Below are 26859 nucleotides of genomic sequence, written 5' to 3' on the forward strand. Positions count from 1 at the left end.
TGGGCTTTTAGCTTCTCATAGACGAACTGCTGCAACGACACAGTGTGTACAGGGTCCTTCAGTGCAAGCTGTGGAAAACATGTAAAAGAAAAATACATAATAATGCACTAAAAAATACTCTGCAACTTACCTCTTTTATAACCTCAGCTCAAGAAAGAAAACTGCTGCTTTTCTTTGTACTTAATTGAAAAACAAGAGGGGAAACTCCTGTAAAGTGAAGATCGGATTAATTATTATCAAAAGCAAGTATCAGTTTAATGCTACTTGAAACAGTTTCAAACCATGGACCCAGCCTGCTGTGAGATTTTACCCTTCTAAAAGAACACACAATTCCAAAGCTGCTTTGTTAATTACTGCCGAATGACGTTCCCATGACTCCTAAACTTCACATTAGATGTTACCATTATAAGTGCTTTCAGAGATGTCATGAACGATGGTTGGTTATTTTTTATTAGTAAGGAAATAGACACATAAACATAACAAAGTGAACCATCCAAAACCAGTGTAAATGGAAAGAGAAGTTAGTTTTAACTAATTAGTTCTAATCCTTATGAATAACTCTAGTGAAGAAGCCAGCTGCCTTTAAGCTCTTCCATCAGTGCTTGCAAGTTCTTTCTTGCTACGGTCTCCTCACCTTTCATACTGCATATCTCAATCATTCCCTCAGTATTCCTAATACTGGGTTTTTTAGACTTTGATCCTTCACTGTTTTCTACTATCCAGCTATTTTGCATTTCAAAGGTAAGATATGATCTTTTTACTACTTGAAAAGGGGAGTAATTGCAATAAGTTTAGTATTCTGTAACAATTCTCAGTAAATGTAACTGGGTTTCCATGATATAAACAGGCTTTTCTAACAAAATTTCTAAACTACAATTACTCCAATCAAGTTTGCCAAAGTTAGTGATATCCTTTTTTAACAGCATTAGCACAATCACATTAGCATACATTACAAAGCCACTTTGGGAAGCACCACCAAAAATCCATTCTTTAACCACCATTTAACCCACAAATGAATTAATCTACAATTTAACTGCGTGACTTACATGACCCTACCATAAATCCTTGTTTAAGTTAAAGCACTCAGAATTAGAATGGGAAGTCAGAACAATTTGCCTTAAAATGTCAACTTCAGGTAATTTTTCTTTCTACTCTACCATGACAAATTAATCTAATCAGTGATTACAAAGTTTATTCTCCTGATACCAAAAAAAAGAACCCCAAAAAACAACCAACCAAAACCCAAGAAATAAAACCAGACTTAAGTCAATGGTATATAAACCTCTAATTTCTCATATGTTGATGTTCACTACAAGTCTCAAGTCCAAATTTTTTTCCCAATTTTACAAGCTGCTAGAATATGAGCATGTCTGTGATGCTGTTCTGGCAGTCCAACGGTGTTCTTCAAATTCTGAAAAAAGTGTTGCATTGTTTTGAAAATAAAGGGTTTGAATCCTTATTTGCAAAGCTTGCTGGAACTTCAAGTCTGAGCCATTTCTAGCATGTCTTAGTAATTAAGAGACTAATTACTTACAGGTAATTACATGTGTTAGCCCTCTAGCACCTGCCTCACAGCAGGTGACAACAGGTTTCCAAATAATTCTCTGAATCATCTCTGCACTATTACTGAAAAGTAATTTATTACTTTTTTTATTTATTACTTTAAAAAACAACCAAAGTGAAGACAGTGGCAAAATTTAATATATTTCAGAATTCAAAGCTCATATTTTAATCCTGATGGAGTTGCCACATTTGCACAATGCTGGAAGTTACAGGAACAAAAGACTGTATACACTGCAGCTTTGCTACATAATTACTTTTACTTTAGAGGTAGTATAATTCCACATTTTCATAAAACTTCAGTGAAAATAGTTAACTCTAAATGTAGTCTTTCCATTACATTGGAAAGTAACTGAAACATTTCTGGTGCATATTTACCAACATGTGTTCTATCAGGACAAGAGAGAAATTGTACAAAATGGGTGGGTTGAACCTGACTGGATGTCAGGTAGCGCCAAAGCTGCTCTATCACTCCTCCTTCTTGGCTGGGAGAAGAACAGGCAGAGAGAAAATATAACGAAGGCTTGTGGCTCGAGGTAAGTACAAGGAGAGATCACTCACCAGTTACTGTCACAGGCAAAACAGATTCATCTTGGAGAAATTAATTTATTACCAATCAAATTCGAGCAGAATAATGAAGAAATAAAACCAAGTCTTAAAAACATCTCCTCCCTGGGCTCAACTTAACACCCAATTTTCTCTACCTCCTACTCTGCAGCAGCATGGGCAGACAGGGAATGGGGGTTGTGGTCAGTTCATCCTACACTGCCTCTGCTGCTCCTTCCTCCTCAAGGGGAAGACTCCCTTGAGAGTCACTCTTCCTGTGCCCAAGCATGGGATCCCTCCTACTGAAGACAGTCTTCCACGAACTTCTCACAGGCTGCAGTTCTTCATGAACTCCTCCAGGGTGGGTACCTTCCACAGGCAGCATTACTTCAGGAATAGACTGCTCCAGCATAGGTCCCCTGTAGGGTCACAAGTGCTGCCAGCAAACCTGCTCCAGCGTAGGCTCCTCTCTCCCCACGGGTCCACAGGCTATAGTCTGATCCAGAGCAGGCTTCTCATGGGGTCACAACCTCCTTCATGTGCATCTACCTGCTCCAGCATGGGGACATCTACAGGCTGCAGGTGGTTATCTGCTCCATCATTAAATTCCATGGGCTGCAGGCTGCCTGCCTTACCCGGTCTTCACCACAGGCTACAGGGGAATCTCTTCTCCCCCACGGGTCCACAGGCTATAGTCTGATCCAGAGCAGGCTTCTCATGGGGTCACAACCTCCTTCATGTGCATCTACCTGCTCCAGCATGGGGACATCTACAGGCTGCAGGTGGTTATCTGCTCCATCATTAAATTCCATGGGCTGCAGGCTGCCTGCCTTACCCGGTCTTCACCACAGGCTACAGGGGAATCTCTTCTCCAGCACCTGCAGCACTTCCTCCCTCTCTTTCTTCACTGACCTTGGTGTCCGCAGAGCTGTTACTCTCACATATTCTCAAACCTCTCTCCAGCTGCAACTACACAGTTTTTTCTCCACCACCATCACTGAAAGGCCTGGCCTTGGCCAGCAGTGGGTCCATCTTGGAGCTGGCTAGCATTGAGTCTATTGGACTTAAGGAAAACTTCTAGCAGCTTTTCACAAATGCACCCCTGTAGCCCTCAGCTACCAGAACCTTTCCACACAGACCCAATACAAAAACTCATAGTTTATTGCAACAAGCATAAACACATCCACCACAGTTCACAGCGGCAGCACCATAAGCCAGTGGGGAGTTTTGCGGTACGATTAATGCTTGTTGCTAGAAGCAGCATCTAAGCCAAATGGTACTTAAGAGTCTTCAAACTTAATTAAGGAGTTAATACACTAATTTGACTTCATTCAGATAGTCCTATCAAAAACATTTCGGGTAAATTAAAGACTTTCCTGCAACAATAATAAATTTGCTTTACTTTCATTCTATGGTTTTGGAACTTGTATTCTGAATGAACAGAACAAACGAAATGCCTTGGCATAACTAGTTTGTTGATGACATTACAGTCAGCTGCGGTTTTAGCTGAATAAGCAAGCAAAACCATGAATTTGGAAGAACAGTAAGCGCTGTTCTTTATTCACTGTATTTGCGTTACAACAAAATTAAAATGGGCTTTGCTTTTTGGAGGGAAAATGATCCTCTTGAAAAGAGTTTCCAGCATGCTAAGTGCTGAGCGTCCAACAACAGTCCAGCACAGAACACAACCACATCATAATAGCACCGGCTGCTTAGTCTGTAAACACTAGGTTAGGGACCATGTATTTTAGAAATAAGCATGTATGCTGAACTCCTAGATATATAGCCAGAGATTTTTTTTTTTAACTGAACTGCTCCTGATAAAAGCAAAACACGCCAATTTTTCAGAAAAAAAAAAATACTACAGAATTCCAACAGCCTTAGTCAAAACAGCTACAGACAGGAAAGAGAAGTTTGGAGAGGAACTACACATTACTGAAATACACTTTGCACTGCTCAGTCAAAACCTGATTTGACCAGCTTCTGAGTTTAGGTACTTTGCAGCTCAAGCTTGAAACTGGACACATGTGCCTACCTTGGGGCTGGACTGAAGAAACTAATCTTCCACCTTACTGGTTGCAAACAGCAGTTGAAATCAGAAAAGCTGAAAAGAGGTTTTATAGAACAACCATCTCCCTTTCCTCCAAGCTCTGCTTGCCAGATGAAGTGCATTCTGTGTAACTACCAGTTGTTTGAACTAGTATTTGCTAGGTGGATCTCCTTCCTCAATGTCTTTACACAATACTACAGTCAAAAATCACACTGTTTTCAATAAACTATTATTCTGTATTAAAACAGCGATCTAATCACTACAAGCAATAACACGAGACAATGGAATAGTATTAGAATGCAAGAACAGGTAATAGAAGTCTAATAAAACTCAAAAAAGTGTGTTGGTGGTACCTGAATTAAATTGTTAAAAGTTTGCCAGAACTTGAAAGAGCCTCTTCAATTTTAAGTATGGATACTTTGATACTAAAGAGGGAGCAAGAATGCTGGACATAAATTATACGTATTTACCATGATGGATAGTATCTTGTCACTGTGATGCTCTAGGAAAGACTTGAAAAATAATTTAAGGAGGGAATATATACTTTACTTATAACAGTGATTATAAAATGCAGCCAGCCAGATGATACGAAAGGCTCCCAGTATTTAAGCTTTTGAACAGATTGCAGTGGGGCTTGCATTAGATTTGTGGCTAATTTGTAGACTAAATGTACAAGCAGAAATTACAATTACTTTTACTCAACCACTCTATGACATGAAACTTGATCATTTGGGTTATTATACTGTAACTCATTTGAAGATATAAAATCACAATGCATCTAGTTTCTTCCCATACTATGTTAAAATAAAGAAAAAATCCCAACCCTCCTACATTTACATATAAGCATCACCTAAAACATGTACCAGCATGGATAATTCAATTTTAAGGAAGATAAGATTTTACTGGAAAATACCTAATTTTTCCTCTCCACAGTTTCAAACAGGGAGTTGAAAAAGGTTAACTCTCTTTGTGAGCAATGATTCTGGAGTTCTTAAAATCATACATTAAGGGCACATGAAAATAAGTCACCTGAGGGTCTCTATGTTTTATGCAATGCAAGGTCATGAATCACTCTTCACCTGTTTACATTTTCCTCAGTTTATTTACAATGAGACTAAAATCTAGCAGTATCTGGAAATTACCATCAACTTAAAAAGCACTGCTCTAGCTAAAACACTCTTCAGTAATTATGAGCTATGCATAATAATAAAGGGAAGTACCAATGACAGGGGATTAAGAAAAATATCTAGACCCTGTGCAAACATTGGGAAGTGATAGCATGGAACAGGCCAGTTTATATTTTTCTCCTCATATTAATGGCCTTAAAAGTTACAAATCATTATCATTTTGAAAGAGAGAATTCCATTTATCTTTTCATTATTGTTTTATGAGGTTTAAGCTCTAAGCCCTGATAGATGCTGCTGATTCAGCAGTGGAATACGTAAGAGGATAGAAACCTCTTGCAGGAATGAAGTGGGACAGGAGACTTTCATACATAAATTGCAGATTGCCTTTTGGTTGTCCTTGATTTTCCTCTTCTCACTTCAAATATTTGTTCCGTCTTTTATTTCAGAGTTACCTACTACTGCAGCTGTTCTAAATGTCACATGTCAGTGTGTGCACTGATGCTCCTACAGAAAGGAAGAAACTTTCAGTACAGGTGGGTAAGAATGAGTCCAGATGGTGCTTTGTTTCTAGTCCGTTTCTTCAAATCAAATGCTAGCTGTGCTTTTGAAGCCATGATTAACAATCCTGATTATCATTTGACACTTCCACTAGTGACCCACCCAAATAACCCATATACTTTTGAAATTTTTGGAACTTCCATGAGAAGTGGCAAGTCTCAATTTCTGCACCATCCATGAAAATGCATACTAAGCAATTTCAGCTGGGATTCAGAATGAATTTATAGCAGACATTCTAACAACTAGTGTTTGCTTCCTTTAACGGCTATGGAAAATTGCATATAAAGGAGTAAGAATGCACTGAATACTAAAATTAGCTGGAAAATGACAGTATAGAAGGCTCAAATCTGAAATAAATCAGGCACAATCTGCTAAATACAGGAATGAGAAGAGTGAAACAGACAGCTATTCTAACAAAAGGGGTTTGAAAGGAGAAAAAAGGGATTTTCATAATGCTTAGGATTCTAGAAAACACAGTAACCATGGTAATAGTTACATCTAGATTACGAGCTCCGAAATGAAAATGAAGCTTCAACGTTCACGTACGACAATTCATTCTGTGTAAACCTTCCAAGGAAACAAAGGCTGAAAAGGTGTTTAAGCTGAATGATAAAGAGCAGCTGAGCAACAAATCACAAGCAATTCCTCAGAGGAAAAAGGAAGGTGACATGCAAGAGAGTATATACTTCCCACATAAATCGAAACATGCAATGTCACACCCTATCAATTCTAGCTTCTCCTTTCCAAAGCACAGCCCTTTCTCTTTATTCATATGGCCACTGACTCTCTATTCCATGTGACCCCAGAACAGTTCCCTCATTATGATTATGTTCATCAATGATATACCAGTGCAGTGATCATTTAGGAGGGAAGAATACCACCGGTGCCCTATTTCTCATTTTGCCTGATATAGACACAATGAAGGCAGTCCACAGAAGTCTAACAAGTCTGAATTCCTAAATACTTATCCAAACTATTAAAGACAACCTGTGACTGAAAAATTAAGAGAATTTCTGCAATAAAGTTATTAAAACTTTAACCAGCCAGAAAGAAATAAAGTTTGAGTAATTTGAAGAAAACTAAGATGAAAGAACTGTAGATTTAAATTAACTTTGGTTTTCATACCTGCTTTTTTTAAAAAAAATTCTCTCCCCATTGAGATAAATATATATCTCAATCCTTATAGGTAAAAATATATATGTACCTATTTATATCAAGAGATTATCTAAAATATTACCATTCTGCAACAAACATCTAGAATTTAATTTAAGCTGTTTAACCAAAAGTATCACCAAATTTAACACAGTCTACAGACGATTTTAAAAGTGACTGAATTACAGAACCATCTAATAAATTTTAAGGACCATAGAAAATAATGTTTCTGTATTTTGTTTCAATCTGAAATTGCAAGACACTAGGAATTTCTTTTAAGGCGTTACTAGTATCTTCTACTAAAGCAGAAGAATACGCAAGAGATTGTGGAGAATGTGCCTTTTTCTTTTAAAAAAAGGAGACATATTGGTTAGTATTTAAGCATCCAGTGGCCACCCAAATTAGTCATCCAAAAAGCCAGCCCAAAAAGCCATCCAAACTCTTTTCTGCTCCTACAAAAAGAAATCAAGTACTGAAGGACAGTCCACAAGTATTCTTTTGGATATATGAAGGTCAGTCAAAGAAAATGCATGACACAGCTACACACATCTACTTAATCACTCAGTTTCATGTTTTGCAACTACTCAAGGCCAAGCAGTTCGGGCTCTAATTTTATTCCACAGCATTTGTACACTGCAGCTTTCTGTATGAGAAATCAGTTTACCTGAACTCTCACAGATAAGTTAAATTATGAAACATTGATTAGGTTGGACAAAAATAGCACAACCGCGTGGCAACTAATCCAGGCATCATTATCTAAATTAACGCTCCTTATTAAGAGTTCTTTACATTAGAAAAAGGTTCTCTGTAAGCATATGGATCAATAGCCGTTCATGTAATCCAATATAATAAGTACTGCTTTAAATATGAGAAATCTGGCCTGCCATGCCATTTCAGTAAGCTTTAGTTCCATGCATTTTTCAGTAAACCCTTTTAACAAAAGGGTCTTAGCATTATAATGTCCAGATTTTGTGAACAGATTATGTTTATTTTGGCAAAAGTTTCCAACAGTCAAAAGGAAAGCAGAAGCATAAGTGTTGTGCAGTTTGTCGAAGTATTTTTTGATTCAAGTGATTAATTTTCCAAGTACAATAGATGAATTAAATCCAAAGGCAAAGAATTTAGTCTGACACAAGTGAATGACAATCAGGTCTATAATTGAATAACAGATCTAAAATTTACCATCTTTTTCCTTTTGTCTTGTTCTGTGGGAGGTTCCTCATCTTCTGTGACTTTGGGCTCTTCAAAATGACACATCAACATGCAGCTAATAATAGGAATTAAGAGTAGTTTTAACACACATTATCATTAAAAATTATTTTAAAGCACTTTTAAAAACACAGGACAGAATCGAGGGAGTTTGATTCAAGTCAGGCAATTCAAATCAAGTAATTTTTTTCTGAGAGAAGCCTGAATGCATTTTCTGTGTCACCTACACTCATGTAAGTTTCAGTTATCCTCCATATTTTAGCTCAAGATGTCTTAAAAATGTATTTCTGCATACAGAAAAGAGTATGTGCATTTAAAAAACTCATATATAGAAAAACCTACTGTTCCTAGCTAGAGCTTCTCAGTCTTTCCACGGAAGTGCTATACAAGCACTCTGTATCCTATCAACATGAAAAATCAAAATGGCACGTATGCAAAACTAGCAAAGATTTCTCATTGCATTCGTGTTTTCCTATGAGGTTCTTAACAAGAGGACCCGAAAATTAATATAGTCACTAATGCTGGTTCTAGACACTAAAATCTGCAAGACACTGAACAATAATGTTTTAGGTGGACAAAACTGAGTGGGCTTCTGCAGTCATTTATTTGCAGAGGTTTTTTTCCAGGCAGGTAAAGCAAAGCTTTTAAATTCCTTATTGTTTTGCTCCACCCTCAGCTAGGAGGCACCAACACATATAAGTAACAGCCATATTTCAACTTATTATTTTTGAAGTATAACCTGAAAATATAAAAAAAATCTGAATGCCAGGGGTTTTTTTCTCTCTTCAAACAGTTTGAATGGACTTCGTAAAGACACTGGTGAAAGCTATCCTATAGCAAATGTGCTTTCCATTCACTTTACATTCTCTACATTGAAAGAATACATAAATATGCCACTACTTTACCAAAATTTAGCTAGAAAATCTGCTTTAAAAACCAGAAGAATTTAAAAATCATTCAGGTGACAACTTGCCACCATGTATTAGGTATCTTTTATGGCAGGAAGGAGACACAATCCACACATTATAAACCACCAAGAGAGATGCACATTATTGCTCATTTTCAGCCCCGTACTACCGAGCATTCCACTAGCAGGTGAAATGTTCCCGCAGCTAAGTTGAATAACTTGTTTTCATTTTAGTGACTTTAAAACAAGTTGTGATTTTATGTGTAAATGTTCAGATGTACTCTGTTTATGTATTCAGTTTTCTATTAACATGTTTAGAGCTGTATGAAACACTTGCTAAAGGGCACTGCAGAAGGGTCAAAGGCTAACGCAGAAGCCATTTCCAATGAAGGAATTAGTTATTTCAAAATAATACAGCAAATCTCAAGTCTCCTCATAAATAGCATGACCTCTGGCAACTCAAGTTTATTAAAGGAGACAAAACCAGGTCAATTGCTAAAACATACAAGATTGAATTAACTTTTTCAGACCTTGATGAGTTTTAGGTACCACAAAGAGTAATTAAAAAAATTAGGAGAGGAATAAAAAGGAGGGAATAAAAAGAGAAGGTTCAAGTTCAGAAAGATGTGAATATCACTAAGACTAGAGCAACAGAATGCTCCCCTTTCCAGAAATCTGAGGTCTGTAAAGCTTTCTTGTAATTATCACTATAATGCAAAATCTAAACACGAGGAAACTTGGGTGTAATCCCTTAGTATTGCAAGCCACTGTGTAATCATTCCCATAACCTGATCAAAATTCCATCTAGAAACCAGTGACACCTTTATCTCTAGATTCGTATTTGGAAAGGCTCTTCTAAAAAACCTCATTGCTCTAACTACAACAGTTTCTTCAGACTTCCAGTTTAAATGCACTCATGGTCCATTTAATCCAACACTGACACTTAATTTGTACAGTTTTCCCTGTGCATGTTAAACCGTCTTTATCCTTTAGTGGCTGCAGCTGCATACTGCTTCAGCCTTTATTTTTCTGTGCCAAACCTGCACGTTGTTTTAGTCTCTGGACTACAGTAATTAGATATTATAATAACCAGTGGAATACACAATTTTTTTTCTGAACTAGTTCACACTTAGATCATTCTTCTCCAACCCGGACAGCCAGAGTAGCACATGTCTCCATGAGTGCTCTCACTTTATTTACTTTCAGGTGATGTTAGTACAACACGAATGTCAGAATCTTTCAAACGGTAAAAAAAACCTTCTGCAAGCAACTATTGGGCATAGGTCAGGCTCAGCACACACTTGTGTGCATACCACATTTTCCAAGTGAAGGAAAACTTAATAGATTGCACGCAGGCTGTTCCAAGCCAGCTGGCTTCGGTGGCAGAAACATCCTCTTAAGTAATTAAATAACTAGTTCAGATACAGTCTGTTTCATCATCAGGTAACTGTAAAATTTGGATTCTTAGCTTATGGTAAATACTGTTATTAGAATATAGTGTCTGTGGGCACATCTTACAGAGCACCTGATTTTAATTTTCTTACAACTCTCCATCATTCCATCATTAAAACTATGTAAACATTACAGAGAAAAAACAACATTAAGATCTCTGTCCTAAAAAGTCCTTCCTATTCACTGTTTTTCTACTTTTCCAGCTTTGATGGAATAGGATCAGTAATGTGGGAATCAGCAGTAGATGGGTAAGCATGGTGCTGGGTAGAAGCACACTCTGAGCACCCCTGACACCATCTTCCCTTACACATGAACACTTGCTCCCAGCTCTGGAAACTGCATTTTGAGATATGCCCTGTAGTAGCAGGTGTGTTAAGCGGACCAACTGAAGGGGGAGAATTGTCCTTGTGGGGTAGGTTTTGAAGTTCTCCAAGTCATGAATTATTGTACACTAGGTCCACGCAACGAGGCTGAGGCATTTAGGAAAAGATCTTGGTTCAACTTCAGATGTCACTTTCAAAGATACTCTGACCTACAACCCTATCAATATACCTGCTTGTTGGATTGTAATTTCAGATATATTAGTGAGCAAAAAAGCAAATCTAAGCAGATGAATATTTTAAGATATCATTTAGTAGCTAACTTAATGAACAACATAAAATTATACTGTCATTTTAGCCCTTTCTTCTCCCATTAATTATCTTTTCTTAAGACCAAAAATTTCCTATCTCACTAAAACAGTTCCCTCTTGTGAAAACAGAACTCTAACAAGCTTGTCTTAACTGCCTACAGATTTTTCCAGTCAAAACACTACATATAAAACAGTACTGCTACTGGTGAACTCACAAAAAATTAATCAGATTTTCCACTTACTCTTTGTATGTTCCTGTTTCAGGATCTTCAGTCATAACATCATGAAGCCCTTCCACTGAAATGTTGATGATACCACAAAATTTATCTTGGATAACACTGCAAAAAAATAAGTTTATCTTGGGTAACATTGGAAAAGAACAGGAAAGTGACCTAGCTAAAGGAACCAAACAGGAAATGTGCTCAGTAACTATAGTGCACATTTACTGAGCCATATTTTCATTGGGTACTGCTTAACTGAGCATGTTATCATCAGCTAATTCAATAGGTTTTTTAATACACAGAGGCTTCAAAAACATGAAAGAAACCTTATTCTTAAATAGAATAAAGCCTTATGTGCAACCATTAAAACCTAGGGACAACTGCAAATGAAATAAAAGAAAAAACACACTAGCACAGGACTCAAGAGCTGTGTGGAGAGTGCATGCCCTGCTAGCAGGGAAGTCAGAGGCTTCTATTACAAACACATTTACACATTTTCTCCCGACACTACTAAATGCAAAAATCTTGAGCAAAGTGCAGCTTCTAAAGAGGGTGTATTCCCCTATTATTTTCTCAGTACGGCCTTATTTCTTCACCTTCCTAGGTTGCTGAGTCTCCATAAAGAGTGAAAAGTATCTGCACCTAGTTCTGTAGGAACACCATTTCCATGACTACAGAGAGAAAGGCTGGGCAGGATTCTCTGCTTAAACACAGGTACCCCCTGCCATTTGAAACATTAGGCCATTTAAGCCAGCTGGCAAAGGGCCAATAGGTATCACTCAGGACATATGAGAGATAAGCACCCTTCCACAGGAGCTGATGGCCAGACAGGATACCCCCACAACACCTAAAATGACACTAAGCAATTACGTTTAGACACTTGCTCCTGACAAGAGAATTAATGTGGGCATGGAAACATGACCTTCCTATGACGAATAAAGGAGGTGCCTGCCACCAGCTCCTTAGCTAATGGAAAGCAGCTCTGACTGCTGTTTCTGCTGAATTTCCTGCTCCTGCGGGTCTAATGCCAGAGATGCACCATTTTGGGACTTTGGTGCATGGACTCCTACTTTGTGAACTTCAAAAGGGTGAAGACATACTGCCAGTGAAAAGACTTATCTTAAGACTACAAAAGTTCCAGCTGTAAGCAGCAATGAAACAGATGTGGCCTAACTGGTGATGGTAAACTACAACTCTCTTCCCAGGAATGCTGTTGACTGAAGCATTTTTATTACTCTGGAATTTCAGGTTTAATTTCCCCCAAAAGATGCTGCTGCTCTCTCGTGGACAGGAGCAGACATGTTCCGTATTCTTTTAAAGGTACTGAATATTAAGAGATCAAAGTGCAAGACATGAACTTATGTTTTAATGTAGACAAATCTATTTCTTAATATTCTTCCATTTTCTTTTCTCATTGGGATAAAATCTGAAAGACTGGATAAAATGCAGCTCCTTGTACGTTAGTTATTGCATTTGAAAAACTTCTTGTCAGACATAAAATTTTACGTATATGACAGTAACAGATGCTTTGGAAAAAATGGAATAATAAGCATATGAAATATTTCTTTTAACTCAACTCACAATCATTTTCTTTCCAAAGGATTATTTTTTTTTCCTTTTTTTATTCAGCTATGAGTGCCAGGATTTTATATAATCAAACTAGAAGCTCCTGAATTCCACAAAATGAAAATTGACACAATTTTCATTGTCTGGATTATTCTCATTATCATTGTGATATATTTTAAAAGATACTTTATTCCTTGCCAAAAAGGTTCCCCATCTCATTCAGAACAGAAAAGTATGACATGTTGTCAGACTGCATTGCTGTGGGGTTCTGAGAGACCAAGCAGCCTACCAGCCACACAGCACTGCTGAGAAAGTGAGCGCTGCCTGCTTAGCAGCCCGCAGAATGAGCCCTTGGAGACCGAGCGGGTTTCTTCACTTGAGTCAAAGGTTCCTACCTAGCACACCTCCCACTACAGCTCTTTTGCCTCATACTTTTTTTGAAACACATCTCTAGGAAACTGCCATTAATGTGGTTAATATTTTCCAACACAAGAAAGGAAACAGCTGTCCTCAGATTCACGTCAACAGAGGACAAGGGGCATTCAACTGAAAACAAATGTGAACGCTTTGCCCCCTGGAGAAATAAACTATGCCCTGTACATATGCACTACTTAATGAATAATACAGGCTGCCATCCGTTACCTGGTAGATATATTTCTTCCTTCCAAGCTGCATGAAGAATACCTAGCTGCCACAGAAATACTATATTGGGAGGGAAGAGAAAGGTGTTTGACCTCATGAAGGCATAGCTTTTTAATCAGCTGCAGGGCTAATTATGGTCAGTCTCTTCAGGGAGGTTACTTTAATTAACCAGCATGTAAATTAATACCATATGCATCGTGCTCATTAACTTCATGGATTTTCTTCCAAGCTTGGAGATTGATAGGACCCCACAAGCAGGCCCATTTCAGTAATCTGTGTTTCCAAGGATCTGTGGTATTTCCAGAAGAAATTGAGCAGAGGGGTTGAAGACCCATAATACTCTTCTTGCTAGTTAGCTCCAAAGCACATACAAAACCCAATAATTTCTTTTCTTGGAGAGGATATTTTTACTTTATGGTATAAATGAGGAACAATATTTTACTACTTTCTTCAGAGACAAGATAGAAAAGATAGAACATTCATGGCAGATTTTCTTTAAGGAAAGCAAAGCTAAGAATGTAGAAAACCTTTCAAAATGGGGTAACTGTTCTCTGCAGCTTTCAGTAAAAATAATACCTTCCCTTTTCTCCCCCTTCTTTCTTGATTTAAATGGGACATGAATTTTCTTCCTACAAAGACTCCCTGAAATTTTCACCAAATATGGAATCATTAAACAATGCAACTATTTTTAGAATGCAAGACACATGCTGGTGAAAAATGAAGACAGCATAGGGTTACTGTGCTTTGAAAAAAAAGAAATGCTAATTAAAGTTCAGTGACAATCTAAAATGTCTCAGGCCTTATTTTCATAGAAGAGAAAGACAGCCATGCAAATCAATGGACTACCTCTTTAAGAAGACTAAAATTAATTTGCTTGTTTCAAGAAATACATTAGAAAGTCATGAGCAGATTCAGGAGAGAGACTATTTAGATGAACTTTCAGAATGGAACAGTTATTAAAGCCCATACTAAAATCTTACCTCATGAGGAAGGCACCATTTAAGCAGCTGCCCCCTTCAGCTGCATATAATCAAGATCAGCAATAGATAAATAACAGTATCAAGTTATAACTGGATTTATAACTACCCAATTTCCCCAAGTTATCAGAACAAAACCTCATTTGGTATGCATCAAAAAGTATCAAAAGAGAGGCCCAGAATTAGAGGATTATAATTTCTAAAAACTTGTTAGGATCTAACCCACTCCAGAGACCAGTTTCAAAGATGAAATTAACACATATTAACATAAATTTTTATTACAGAAAGGATCCTTTATGCTGTCTGTAAAAAAAAAAATCATCTTGCATATAACGAAAACAAAATGTAGCAAACATACAGGGCATCTTGTACATGAATAATCTCAAAACCTTTGCTTTCGAAATCTGTATGATTTGCCAGATAAAGAATAAAAGCTTTGAAAAGGAAAACCCAGATCACATCTATTCTGAAAAGAGTAATATTAGTTTTTTCTCATTCTATCATTTCTAATACACTCATCTATCTATTCAAAATTTTTATTAGCCTGAAGTTTTAAGCAAAAACTCAGCATCTGGATTTCAATTACACAGATAGGCACTGTAAATGAAACTTTATCATCAGCTTAATAAAACATACATAATGATGAATTTTTAGGGGTACTTAAATAAAAGTCCCCATGTCTGCTATTGCTCAGCCTATCAGAATGAGAGGAAATATTCTGCATGGGAAAACATTCTTTTTTTAGAGACTGAAAGGAGAAAATCTTTTCTGCTTTTCTACATTCACCAGGATGAAGCAGTAAACACCAAAAAAGGGAAAAGCTTAATTTAATATCTTAACTACCGTACAGCAGATTTGAGAAATATATTTATTTCATTATCCAAGGAAAGAGGTGAAGTGGGACAAATGGAGATTACTTTGCACATACTGTGAGCAATGTAAATGATTATTACAGACACACACCCCACGTTAAGGGCTGCTCAGTGCCGACGAGCTCCTAAAACAGTAAAGCAGCAACTAATGCAATGTTTCCAAGGCAGCCCTATGGCTGACCATGAAGAACTCTTTTGCTTCATAAGGCAGAATCAACAACGTCCTCTAATATATTCTCTTATCATTTTAATAGTTAAACATACAAACCAAATGTGTACAGGTTTCCTAGTGTGAATATTTAAATACAAAAGCTACTAACTACAAAAGAAAGGCAGTTCCCCCACAACGGCATAATGAATCTCTCATTATTGTTGGTTTAATCCAAATTGTTGGTAAGTTGTATACTAGAGGATGACTCCACTCCTAAGGATAGTTTCCAACTACTCCCAGCTTTGCGCTCACACAAACAGCTCTGACAGCATCCATTCCCTTTCAATGCTCCATCACTACAGATTGTGAGACTCATACCTGGCAAAAAACTCCTACAGCAGCTTGACAGTGGAAAGGATGCACCTTCAGAAAGAACCTCTCATGCCCTTCTGTAGAGAGCACCTGTGGAAATCAGAGCCTAAAACAGAACTGTACGCTATCAGATTTCTTAAAGAACTAGGTCGGTTCAGTTCAACATTTGCCCACTCCCAATACTCCTCTCTAGCAAAGATACAGCAGCACTTCTAGCAATGAAAACTTAGTCAACTAGATTCCACTTAAAGTCCATTATTTCTCAAGACATCCATATAAAATTGAAAATTTAGAAATACAGCACGTAGAACAGCAGAACCACTACTGTGCAATCACTGATTGTACATTTGTTTTTAAATGAAAACAAATTGAACACTTATCACAAGGAATTACGTTGGAGAGGCAGAAAGTAACAAAAATGAGTTAGAGGAAGAGACTGTAATGGATTAGCCATGTAAAAAAAAGCATGAATTAGAGTCAATGTTTTCCCTCCTTAAAAACATTTACTCGTGACACTTAGCATCTGTAAGTTAAAAAATATTAAAAAATAGTCCAACCCAAAACAAGGAGCTTTTGCTCAAGTAGCTGAATTGTGTTCCATAAAGTAGAAGTATTTGATCTATTACATAATAAATTACAGTAAAATACAGTATTATGATATCACAAATTGCTATTTCATTACACCCAAAAGAGACATACATGTAAGAAGAAACATCAAAGGCACACTTGCACCTTTATACCCACACAGTGCAGTGAAGGTCTATGTATGTTCTGGTAGCAGATAACGTGTCATTCCTGGCAATGAACTGGAGGTGGACAAACAGGATGACAGGGAGCAGTACAACACAGCCACACACTGAGTTACACCAGCAGAAAGCAGACAGGCTACAAGAAGAACCTCGAGGGCACTTCTGGTTCATTTGGAGACTACCCCAGTCTCCAGGCTGGATCTTGGAAGAGCAAGATACTTCTATACAACTTAAATCAGCCCCAGGGAGGACAGACTATCAAAATATTGTTCTCCTCTTTTCTTTGAACAAAACTATCTAAAGAATATCGTGTTGCCTTTAAACCAAGTGGATGAAGTCTCTAGCTCACAGGCCTGTAGAAGACAAACAATACCTACAAAGTAAGTCCTATTCAGCTAGCTGAATATTTTATAAGATTGGACTTTGCAACATTTTTGTGAACATCTATTTCATAATTATGAATGACTGGAGTAACAAGGAGGAGAAAATTATCACAGAAATTCAGACTGAAAATAAAGCTACAACACACTAGACATTCACCCAATAATGTGAACAGGCCATTAATAACCAAAATAGAAAAAGAAATGTGAACTACACAGTAAAATACTTATCTTTTGAAGGTGAAGCCTATAAGGTCCTCACTAAGACAACTTACTGTGACCTGACACTTCCAAATACACACCACAAATACATATCTTCAGCAATTAATCTAGCATTATGTATTTAAAGTGTAGTATATTTCTTCAGTTTATATACCTCTTATCTAGCCAAAAACTCCCTCAAACTATTACTCTATAGATGATAAACAATCTTTTACTGACAATAATTAACCAGCTCTATTACCTCAGACATAAACTTGGTCAATTTTTCAATCCGGTAGGAATTTAGTTTCCCTATTAACTCCAGTTTCAGATATTACCATAAAATGATACAGATACACACTAACAAAAAAGACTTTAATACATACATTATAGAGACTGTATACACAACTTCATATATTAAAATATGTCTTAGGTATGAATTTTACATTGTCCTTTTCCTTGAGAGTTTGAACATGCCAGACGTAAATATGCTCACTTTTTTCCCTACTGTGATGGCTAACAGAGGCAGAGTAGAAACTGCATTGCAATGAATAAATGAAGCATTGCATTTTTTCTCGTTCGTCCAAATTCTTTGGCTTCATGATCCTGCCAAAACCTGATGTTTTGCTTGCTTCAAGCTTCAAGCCACCTGTGGAATTTCTACAGAAACTTATACTATTAAGTACTATAAAATAACAATGTACTTTATACTAGGTATAGTATACTTGAGTTACACGTGAAAGATTCCTACAACAGGGACAGAGGATAATATACCTATCCATGTCAAGATTTAAATGACATCTAAAAATCAATAAACTTCAAAACATTCAGGAAGCAAATGACACAGAACCCAAATTACAGCATTTTCCATGATTCTATCAACCAGTTGATTTCAATTAGTGAAGGTATTTTTAGAAAATTGAGTTCCTGATTTCTTGACATTTCAGATCACAATGAAGTTAACATCAAATCAAATGAGGTAAATTACAATGATGAATGTTCAAACAATATGACCTGTGCCTGATTTTCAGATGCTCTTCTCTTGAGCAGCCTAATTTGGTCGAGTTCTGAATGCCCCATTGAATTACGAGTTAGAGACTGCACTGGGTCAGTTATGTTGTATCTCCCAGGCTGATAAAAACCATAATATTCTATTCTCTTTTCCCCGGAGTTTTCCAGCCCCTTTAGTTTCTGCCTAAAGTGAATAATTTTACAGGTTAGGAACAGGATAACGGCACAAGCCAGAATGAAAAAGGCTAGTAAAATATCAAAGGCCTCATTCAGCTTTTCAACTTGTTGTGCACAAAACAGGGACGTTTTCAAGGATACAGGAGCAGCATCTGTTGGAAATAAACTCTTTTCTTCTATGGTTATGTTATCATCAGGTGAAATCTGTGCTGGTATTTGCACTGGTAACGTTGACAATACTGCAGTCGCCACCTGTGATGGAATTTCAGCAGCATTTTCTTCATAGGGCAGCAGGTTAGCAGATGTAGCTGCAGTTCCTTCCCAGAAATCAATGTATTTAGTTTCTGCACTGACAAACGGTTCAAATGTGTTTTGTCTGCTTCCCTTATGCCAGGCCATCAGAAAAGTGGTAGCACCATGAAGGACACCTACGGATCCTAGACTCCAGGCTGTTTCTGGGCTGGCAGTAGGGCTACTGCAGTTTGCAAACTGAGTCCACTTAATGTAACGCAAAGGCCTGCCACGCATACTCGGGGGATTCTGACAATGAATTTTCACAGAAACAGGAGACGATGCTAGCCAATTAAGCAACCCAAGCATACTGCAGCTGCAGTTCCAAGGATTGTAATTTACCTGTAGATGAGTTAAAGACACTAAGGGCTTGAGCACTTCAGGCTGTAACTCTGTAATATTATTAAATGCTAAACTGAGTATTTTAAGTGACTGTCCCATTTTTTCAAAGGTATCATTGCCAATACTGGTTATTTTATTTCTGTCTAGCTGCAGATACATTAAATTGTTCAATAAAGTAAAAGCACTGGAATTTATATTTTCTAAATCATTATAACTTAAGATTAACTGGTTAAGGTTGTTTAATCCAAAAAATCCATTTAAGGCAATATGTCTTAGCCTCACATTTTTTAAAGACAAATATTTAAGCTTGTTAAGTCCCTTAAATGCAAAAGAATGTATTGATCCAATGGGATTGTGAGACAAAGAAAGTCTCTCAAGATTTCTGAGCCTTCCAATAGCATTCGATGGCACAAGTGTTAAGTTGTTACCTTCAAGGAACAAACACAGAAGGTTTTCAAGATGGTGAAATGCGGAATCTGATATCCGTGAAATCTTATTATTGGCTAGGTTAAGTGTTTGGAGGCTTGTCATTCCCAAGAAAGTCCCACTTCCAAGGACACTGAGACGATTTCTTTGAAGTGTTAAATATCTAACAGAAAGGAGATCACTAAATAATCCTCTAGGAACAAAAGCTATTTGATTATTCTGAAGGTATAAACAATGGAGATTGGAAAGACCTTCAAAGATTCCTGGATCCAGGCGTTTAATATTATTGTTATTTAGATGCAAGTAGCACAGTCTGGGGAGCTCCACAAAAGCCTTCGGGTGTACATACGAAATACTGGAGTTATCCATGTAGAGTGCAGCAAGCTTCTGAAGGCCTCTTAGTTCATTTGGAGTAACACGCGATATATTATTCCCACTGAGGTACACAAGAATTGCCGTTTTTGGAAAGTTCCGTGGGATGCTCGAAAGCCCTAAATTACGACAGCTAACTTGTCTCCCTGTGCAGAGCTGGCAAGCAGCTAGACAGCCAAGAGCCTCCTTCTGGAGCAGCAACAAAAGAAAACAATTAAGGATATACAGGAATGCTCCTGGGCAGGGTGGAGAACTTTGCAGACCACACATATCCCTGTCTTTGGCCTTCTCACTCATCTCTGACTTTGCTAGTAAAGATAAAAAGAAGTTTATAAAAATTATTAATTTGAAAGTTTAAAGATTCTATGGTACAGTCTTTAAAACACAAGCTTTCAAGACTGGCATTTTATATATTCTCCTTTGATGCCAAATAAGCAGTTTAAAAATAAAACTTACTAAGTATAAATTGGAACCACACAAAGAATTTTCAAAGTAAACAAACAATGAAAGAACTGTACTGCGAACCTAGCCAGAAAATATTTAATTGGTTGCAGTATAAAATAATGGCTTCTAATAAATTAAAAATACTGCTTAGTAAGTATTTTTTTGTAGTTAAGACTGACTAGGAAAAGTTTCAACAGCATTCATGAAGGAATGACAACTGGAAACAAGTTTCCTTTCACTGGAGGCTCATTTATAATTTAAATTTTACTTTTATAAAGCTGAATTACATTTAAAAAAAAATAAAATCAATTCCTTACCCCAAATCCGAAGTTCACTATTTCTGTTAGTTTGCCATTTTGCAGCTCACTGGACTACATTACAAGCTGACCGACTACTCTCATCTATGAAACCTTTGTAAAGGCAAGGAGTACTAGAGTGCTCATATTTTGCCCCGGGATTTGCAACTGTTTGCTCAGGAAACTAAAAAAGAAGTGGTTAAAGTCAGGTTGCCATGGATACAGGAAACCCTGGGACAGGAAGCCATTTTATCTGTGCTTCAGAGGTATTGTTGGAAAGGAAATCTCAATGATTTGTTTCTAGAAAACCAAGAACTATCCTAGTTTGTAACAGTTGCTGGTTTGTGGGGTTTTTTAAACTACTGTCTTGAACTAGGAAAGCTCAGAAGAGTTTTACCTAAGTTAGGTATAACTTTTAGAATAAAGCACACCTCTCCGCAACAGCACTACTCATTATCTGTAAATCCTTTATTTTTCAGCAGCAATCCAGAAATGTTTTATTAAATCTATAGCAACACTTCTACTGTTCTCCCTCTGTCTGCAGGGCCAAACTGCTGCCACCACACACAAACACATGCCAGCAGCCCAGCAAAGAGAGAAAGGATGGAGGTCTGGAGGGCACAGCACTGTTGCCTCCTGCATTCTGGCAAGGCACACTCTGTCAGCAATCCCTGGAAGCCCAGCGTATGTTACAGATGAAAACTGCACGACATGGTACTGAACTGCTGTGTATTTGTTGTACTTCTTGACTTGACCTAGGCACTTTTTTAAGGCTCATTTTAGGCCACTTTTTTTTTTTTTAAAGCAAATTTATCTACAGAGTACTACGTATATTCTGACAACCACACCTCTGGTCCACAGCTTTCATTTCCTGCAGTGTCCCTTGTGCAGATAAACACTTAGCGCAAACATATGTGCTATAAATATCTGTCCCCCCTGCTTAAGTACCGGAGACTACATCCTCAGTTTATTCATCACAGGGGACTAAAACCTGCAGGCTCCAGTCTCATCAAAGGGGGAAAGGAGAAACAACAAAATGAACTGGTAAATTAGAGATTAAGTCTACAAATAGCAATGCAACTATAATGCAACTGTTTCATTACATCTCTGTAAAGACACCTCCTGCTCAGCAAAACAAAGGTGACAAAGCCCACAAGGAGGGACACCCAAGGAAGGGACACAACAGCAGAAGAATCAAGTCACTTCGGCCACAATGATCTCAGGCAGGAAGCACAAATTCACATAAGGAGCAAATTACCACCCAAATGTCTTTGTCTATAATAATCCAAGCTGAAATGCATGAAGCACATGAGCAAAAGAAGCAGAATAGACAAGGAAGTGCTTTTGAAGAGGTTTCTTCCATACTCTGCCAGAAGAAACTTACATTTCTCAAGTTTTCAAAATAAGAAAAAAAAATGTTTGACCACATATATCACTAGCTTTTTATGTTTGAAATCTGTGAAACATTCAATATCAAGAGAAATACTCCTGAGTTTTCAAACTGAGCTGGCCAAAATTACCCAGATTTGTGACGAAAAAGAATTTTTTTTTAAAAAAAGGACAAAAATTATCGACCTTTAATTCTATCAGTCAATACTTCTTACAATATCTAAAGTAAGAAATCAGCAGGACCCATAAAATTGGTCCGTGGGCCACTTCAGAGAAAGCCTTTATCAGTTACAATCCAAAATTTGAACTGCATTTGATTCTTTCTTCTGAGAGCATTAAACCAGCAGAAAAACTAACTATTCTGTAGATTTAACTATTTATTTTCAGATTTTATTTTTTCACAGTATTTAACACAATCATTGATATAAAGAAAAGTAAAATAAAAAGTCATGTCATTTCCTAGAAGTGAGAACACTGCACAGTTTTGAACAGTTCCCAGGATGATTAGGGAAGTATCCCAGATACAGGGGAGACAAGAGCTAAGACTAATCGAAAAAGATTCTCCAGGTCAAACAGAGTCAGGTTAGGGTAAAAACAGAGTTTTACCAAAAATGAAAATTAACTTCAAACAGGAAATTTCCTCCTACGTAAGCTTCTCCTACCGATAGCCTGCTCAAGCTAGTATTTATCTGGGTGAAGAAGTCATTACAAATTATTTCTTCTAAGACGTCCTGTGTGAAACAACCCCATAGGGCTAAAAGAAGCAAGTCTCTATCCACAACAAGTCTTAAGACAAATGTTAATACATTTCCCCTTGTGCAAAATGCCAGAATTAACATAGTTACAGAGACTGAAGGAATTGCTGAAGGTCTACTGGATATCAGATAGCATGGAAAGTTAGAGAAGCCAACAGAGCAGTGGCCAAGTGAATGAAAGCTGGTACTTTATCAATATTCTTAAGAGGTTTACTCAAACCCTACTCAAACCTAGCTGATACTGTGGTTCTGAGTGCATCGCTGCCCTTTCTGATTCTCAGATTGCATGTACAAAATGAGGAAGAAAAATCTTAATCCGGGTCACAGCTCCTTTCAATTTGCACTAGGAAATCTGGAGAAATGATGTCCTGTACTTGGTATATATGGCACCTGGAGGCCCGCAGATCTAATCGGGTTGTGATTTCCAGGTATCGCTTCATAAATAATTCACACTGTTAAAGCATCTGAGAACGGGGAGCAAAATAACATGTCACATAACTGACAGCACTTTGGGGAGAACTGTAAGGAAGACTGGGATACACATATAACTTGGATCACCATTTCTCAAACTGGCTTGTACTTACAAACAATAAAATTCATTACTAGTTCAAAACTGTAAGGAAAACACCCCTAACATTTATTTCAAACAAGCTTGGGCAGCTCCAATAGTGGTATATTTTATTCACTGCAAATTTTGTTCTCCAGTAATAGAAATACCAGGTGTATATCTGAATACTGCTTCCTATGACAACACGGCAAATTACTTTTGAATCCTGAAGTGAATTTTATCTTAACATGCTAACACTGATGAAGTTCCTAAGGTCACTGTTTTATAATATATTAAAAGCTAATTTAACAATGACTCCTTGTCAACACAAGCATGAACTCTGAGCAACAGCAATTTGTCAAATTGTGCCTAAAATGACAGGACAAAGTAACTGAAAGAACATACAAGCACTGCACCCAGTGCAGCCTTTCCAAACTACCTCTATTTTTTCACTGATCCATGTTAGATTAAAGCCAATAAAACAGTCATCTATCTCCAATTTACATATAGCAAAAAAACACGCAAGTTCAGAAACAGGTTCTAAAGTTACTCATTTTTACAAAGTATTGAAGCCAGTTTCTGACGAGGTATCACTCTTGTGATCACTACAAAATAATGTTAAAGCTCACAAAACAGAGGAAAAAGCTATTTTTAGCACTGCAATTATGTTGAGCTCATAAAAGTGAAACATTTGTTGCTCTCCCACTGTGTAGCAAGCACCTCCTCTTTCACGTCTTCCTTCTTTCTGCTTTCACCCTCCACAGATGGGCTATGATACAACATTCTTGTTCTGTTTTCAAATCCTTACTACCTTTGATCCACATCATTTCCCAGATATGACAGCAAGTCAAAGTAATTCAGCCAGTAATCTACTGCTTGGGTAGCATACTTAACATGTAATCTCATTTCATATACCTACATCCAGCAACACCTGCTGTGGACACCTTACGTTAACTTACGAGATCTCAAGACCCTGTACTGTTTTTCTTATTATCACCCAGATAATCAGAAACTTTGAAATAATCTCAAAGATTGCAGATTTTTACTAGTATATAATATTTCTCGATTTGTTGCTTCAATTACTGAAAATTTCTCTATTCCATCAAGTGCTACTTCATTATAGCACAGTGATAATTACAAAGGGGACGGACAGACATTGTAATACCAAATTAATAACCCAGCAATAACATTCCTGTTTATTAAACCCACAGTACTAAACATTTGTTTATGCAAACATACACATCACAAAAACTATTTCAAAATTATAAAATTGTTAATTCAAAATTGTAAGTCTTCATAACTTATTTTCCTTTTTAATCTTAGCATTTATTAATTTTTAATTATCAAGTAGGTTTTACAACATACTGAGAAGCAGTAAGAACTGAAAACTATAGAATTATTTTTCTCACCAAGGATAAGAAAAATAACTTTCTGTTCTATGGATCTTACTTGGTTTTAGACTCTAGTAAAGAAATAACAGAAAGCTCTTGCGCAACTGAGAACTCACTTTGGGAAATTGTTAAGAGTGAATTTTTCACCTAACAGTAAGTAAATATTGCACCAATGAACTGCACTTGTCATGCAAACTGACAAAAAAATAAAGTCTTCCTGGGAGTGAGCAGTAAGTCTGTGGACAAAACAGTAACGTGAGAAAGGCTGGCCACCAATGACATCCATATGGTACGCTGAGAATAACTATATTTATAGCTTTAGATCTTACTATTCACTGCAGTATTTAGCAAACTGTTCAAACTATAAAAGCAGAAGAAACGTATTCAATGAGTGCAATTGAAAACATAAGTTTTAAAGAACTCATTCAACTAGAACAACTAATGTACCTTCTAGAAACTGATTCAAAACTAAGTTCAATTTACAGCTTTCAGCAGCACTGTCCACTAGTTTAGTGGACAGGATGGACATGTACACGGGGATAGCAACTGATAGCTTCTACAGATTTGTACAAAAAGGGAAAACAAACAATCGGTGCACTTCCTGAAAACTAGTTTGGAGAAAACACATAGGCAAAATACAAAAGCTATTTCTTCAATAAAAATACAAGCATTCTTTACACTAGGCGTTTCCTTAATATCAAAGCCTGGTATTTTGTTTTAAACCCTTAATTTGTCAATGAATTGTCTGAATGTAAAGTATTGATTTTTAAGACAGTAGTTATCCACAGAATTTCTCGCAGTGACATCGCTTGTGTTGTTAACCACTTCTGGCATCTTTTAACAGTGCCAGATGATTATGATAATTCTCCAAAAATCGTAGGTACTCTCAGGCAGCCTCAAATTTCAAAGAGTATAGGGCACAGAGATAAGTAATAGGTTTACCAGAACAGCTCAGAACAAACTTGGGTGGAAAAATCAGCTACAAATCTGTGTTAATTTTTTTAAAAGTTCATTACAATCATGTGATTTTTTCCCCTCCACACTCAGTAAGAGACTACACTTTAGTTATTGCTTATTCAGTAACTAATTTGCAATCATGTAAACTGCACATTATGAAGGACAAAGACAAGTCTGAAGAAAGCTCCTTAGGGTATTGTCATCTTTTCCTGTCTTATACACAATTAAAACATTAAATTTAGGGTAGATCATATTTAGAAGAATCTTAGGAAAGAATTCTGAAATTCTTTATACAGGCCACAGACAAAAGCAAGGTATCAGCAGCAATCAGTCCCTCATGACTGCAGTTTGTTTTCTGCAGCAGTTCAGTTGCATTTAAGTGATGTAATCCCTTGCCATCACCTGGTATGTTTTCCCTTGTACACAAGGGCAACATTCTCCTTATGGGAAATAATAATTTGTTTCTGACTGGTCCATACTAACAATCAGGTGTAGGAGGACGGAGATTGTAAACAAGGAATGTTTTTTAAAGAGTGCATCCTCTTGCCAATGTTATTATGTGACAAGTTAAAAGAAGTTAAATACTCATGGTACTATATGTAACACTCTGAATGATGCAGACTCTTGATACTCAGACTAAGACCAAAGCCACGTTTTCCACTCATATGATTAAAACTGCACCTTTACCTGGCAGGCAAACTGAAAAAAAAAAAAAATCCAAGACTAAACATGAAGGACAACTGCAAAATCATACTTTAAAGAGCTCCTTTTAATACTAATAGTCTATTAGATGTGTGGGTTAGCAACACATTTGACTACAGGAGTTAAAAAAAGGAAAAAGGAGGGCAAGATACGGAGCGAGCTTCAGAATATTGTCCCTATAAAGAAAGGAGAATGTACAAGTTAGTCATGTAATGAATTCTGACTTTATAAAAGAGGACGTAACTGCCCTGAAGAATACAACATTTTATTAGGCGCTTTCTTGCCTTTTCCTAACATTACACACAGAAAAGTTCTTGAGAGGAAAATTACATTTCTAACAACTTTACTTTAACAAATGACAGAGGAAAAATTTCTCCAATAACGTAATGAAGATTTATAATTGCATACTTATACTCACAGAATGCCAATTATCTAA

The 26859-nt window shown here is 37.0% G+C and overlaps 2 protein-coding genes across 2 annotated transcripts in view; both read right to left on the reverse strand.

Moving 5' to 3' along the window:
* The window catches only part of IPO11 (importin 11), a 77216-nt gene that overhangs the window by 181 nt on the left and 50176 nt on the right, over positions 1 to 26859 (reverse strand). The window contains exons 28-30 of the mRNA XM_010134049.1: positions 11435 to 11530; positions 8176 to 8260; positions 4 to 68 (exon numbers count right to left, since the gene is read on the reverse strand). Coding sequence (XP_010132351.1) covers positions 4 to 68; positions 8176 to 8260; positions 11435 to 11530 — 246 coding nt within the window. The remainder of the gene's footprint in view (positions 1 to 3; positions 69 to 8175; positions 8261 to 11434; positions 11531 to 26859) is intronic.
* Positions 18308 to 20239, reverse strand: LRRC70 (leucine rich repeat containing 70). The gene has a single exon (XM_010134047.1). It carries the CDS (start codon positions 20237 to 20239, stop codon positions 18308 to 18310), a length of 1932 nt encoding a protein of 643 aa, XP_010132349.1.

The sequence above is a fragment of the Buceros rhinoceros genome, unplaced genomic scaffold (assembly GCF_000710305.1).
Source record: "Buceros rhinoceros silvestris isolate BGI_N320 unplaced genomic scaffold, ASM71030v1 scaffold5304, whole genome shotgun sequence".
Lineage (NCBI taxonomy): Eukaryota > Metazoa > Chordata > Aves > Bucerotiformes > Bucerotidae > Buceros > Buceros rhinoceros.

What these genes read in the sequence shown, in the direction of transcription:
- LRRC70 (XM_010134047.1), bottom strand. Translation starts at nt 20,239, where the DNA reads ATGAGTGAGAAGGCCAAAGACAGGGATATGTGTGGTCTGCAAAGTTCT.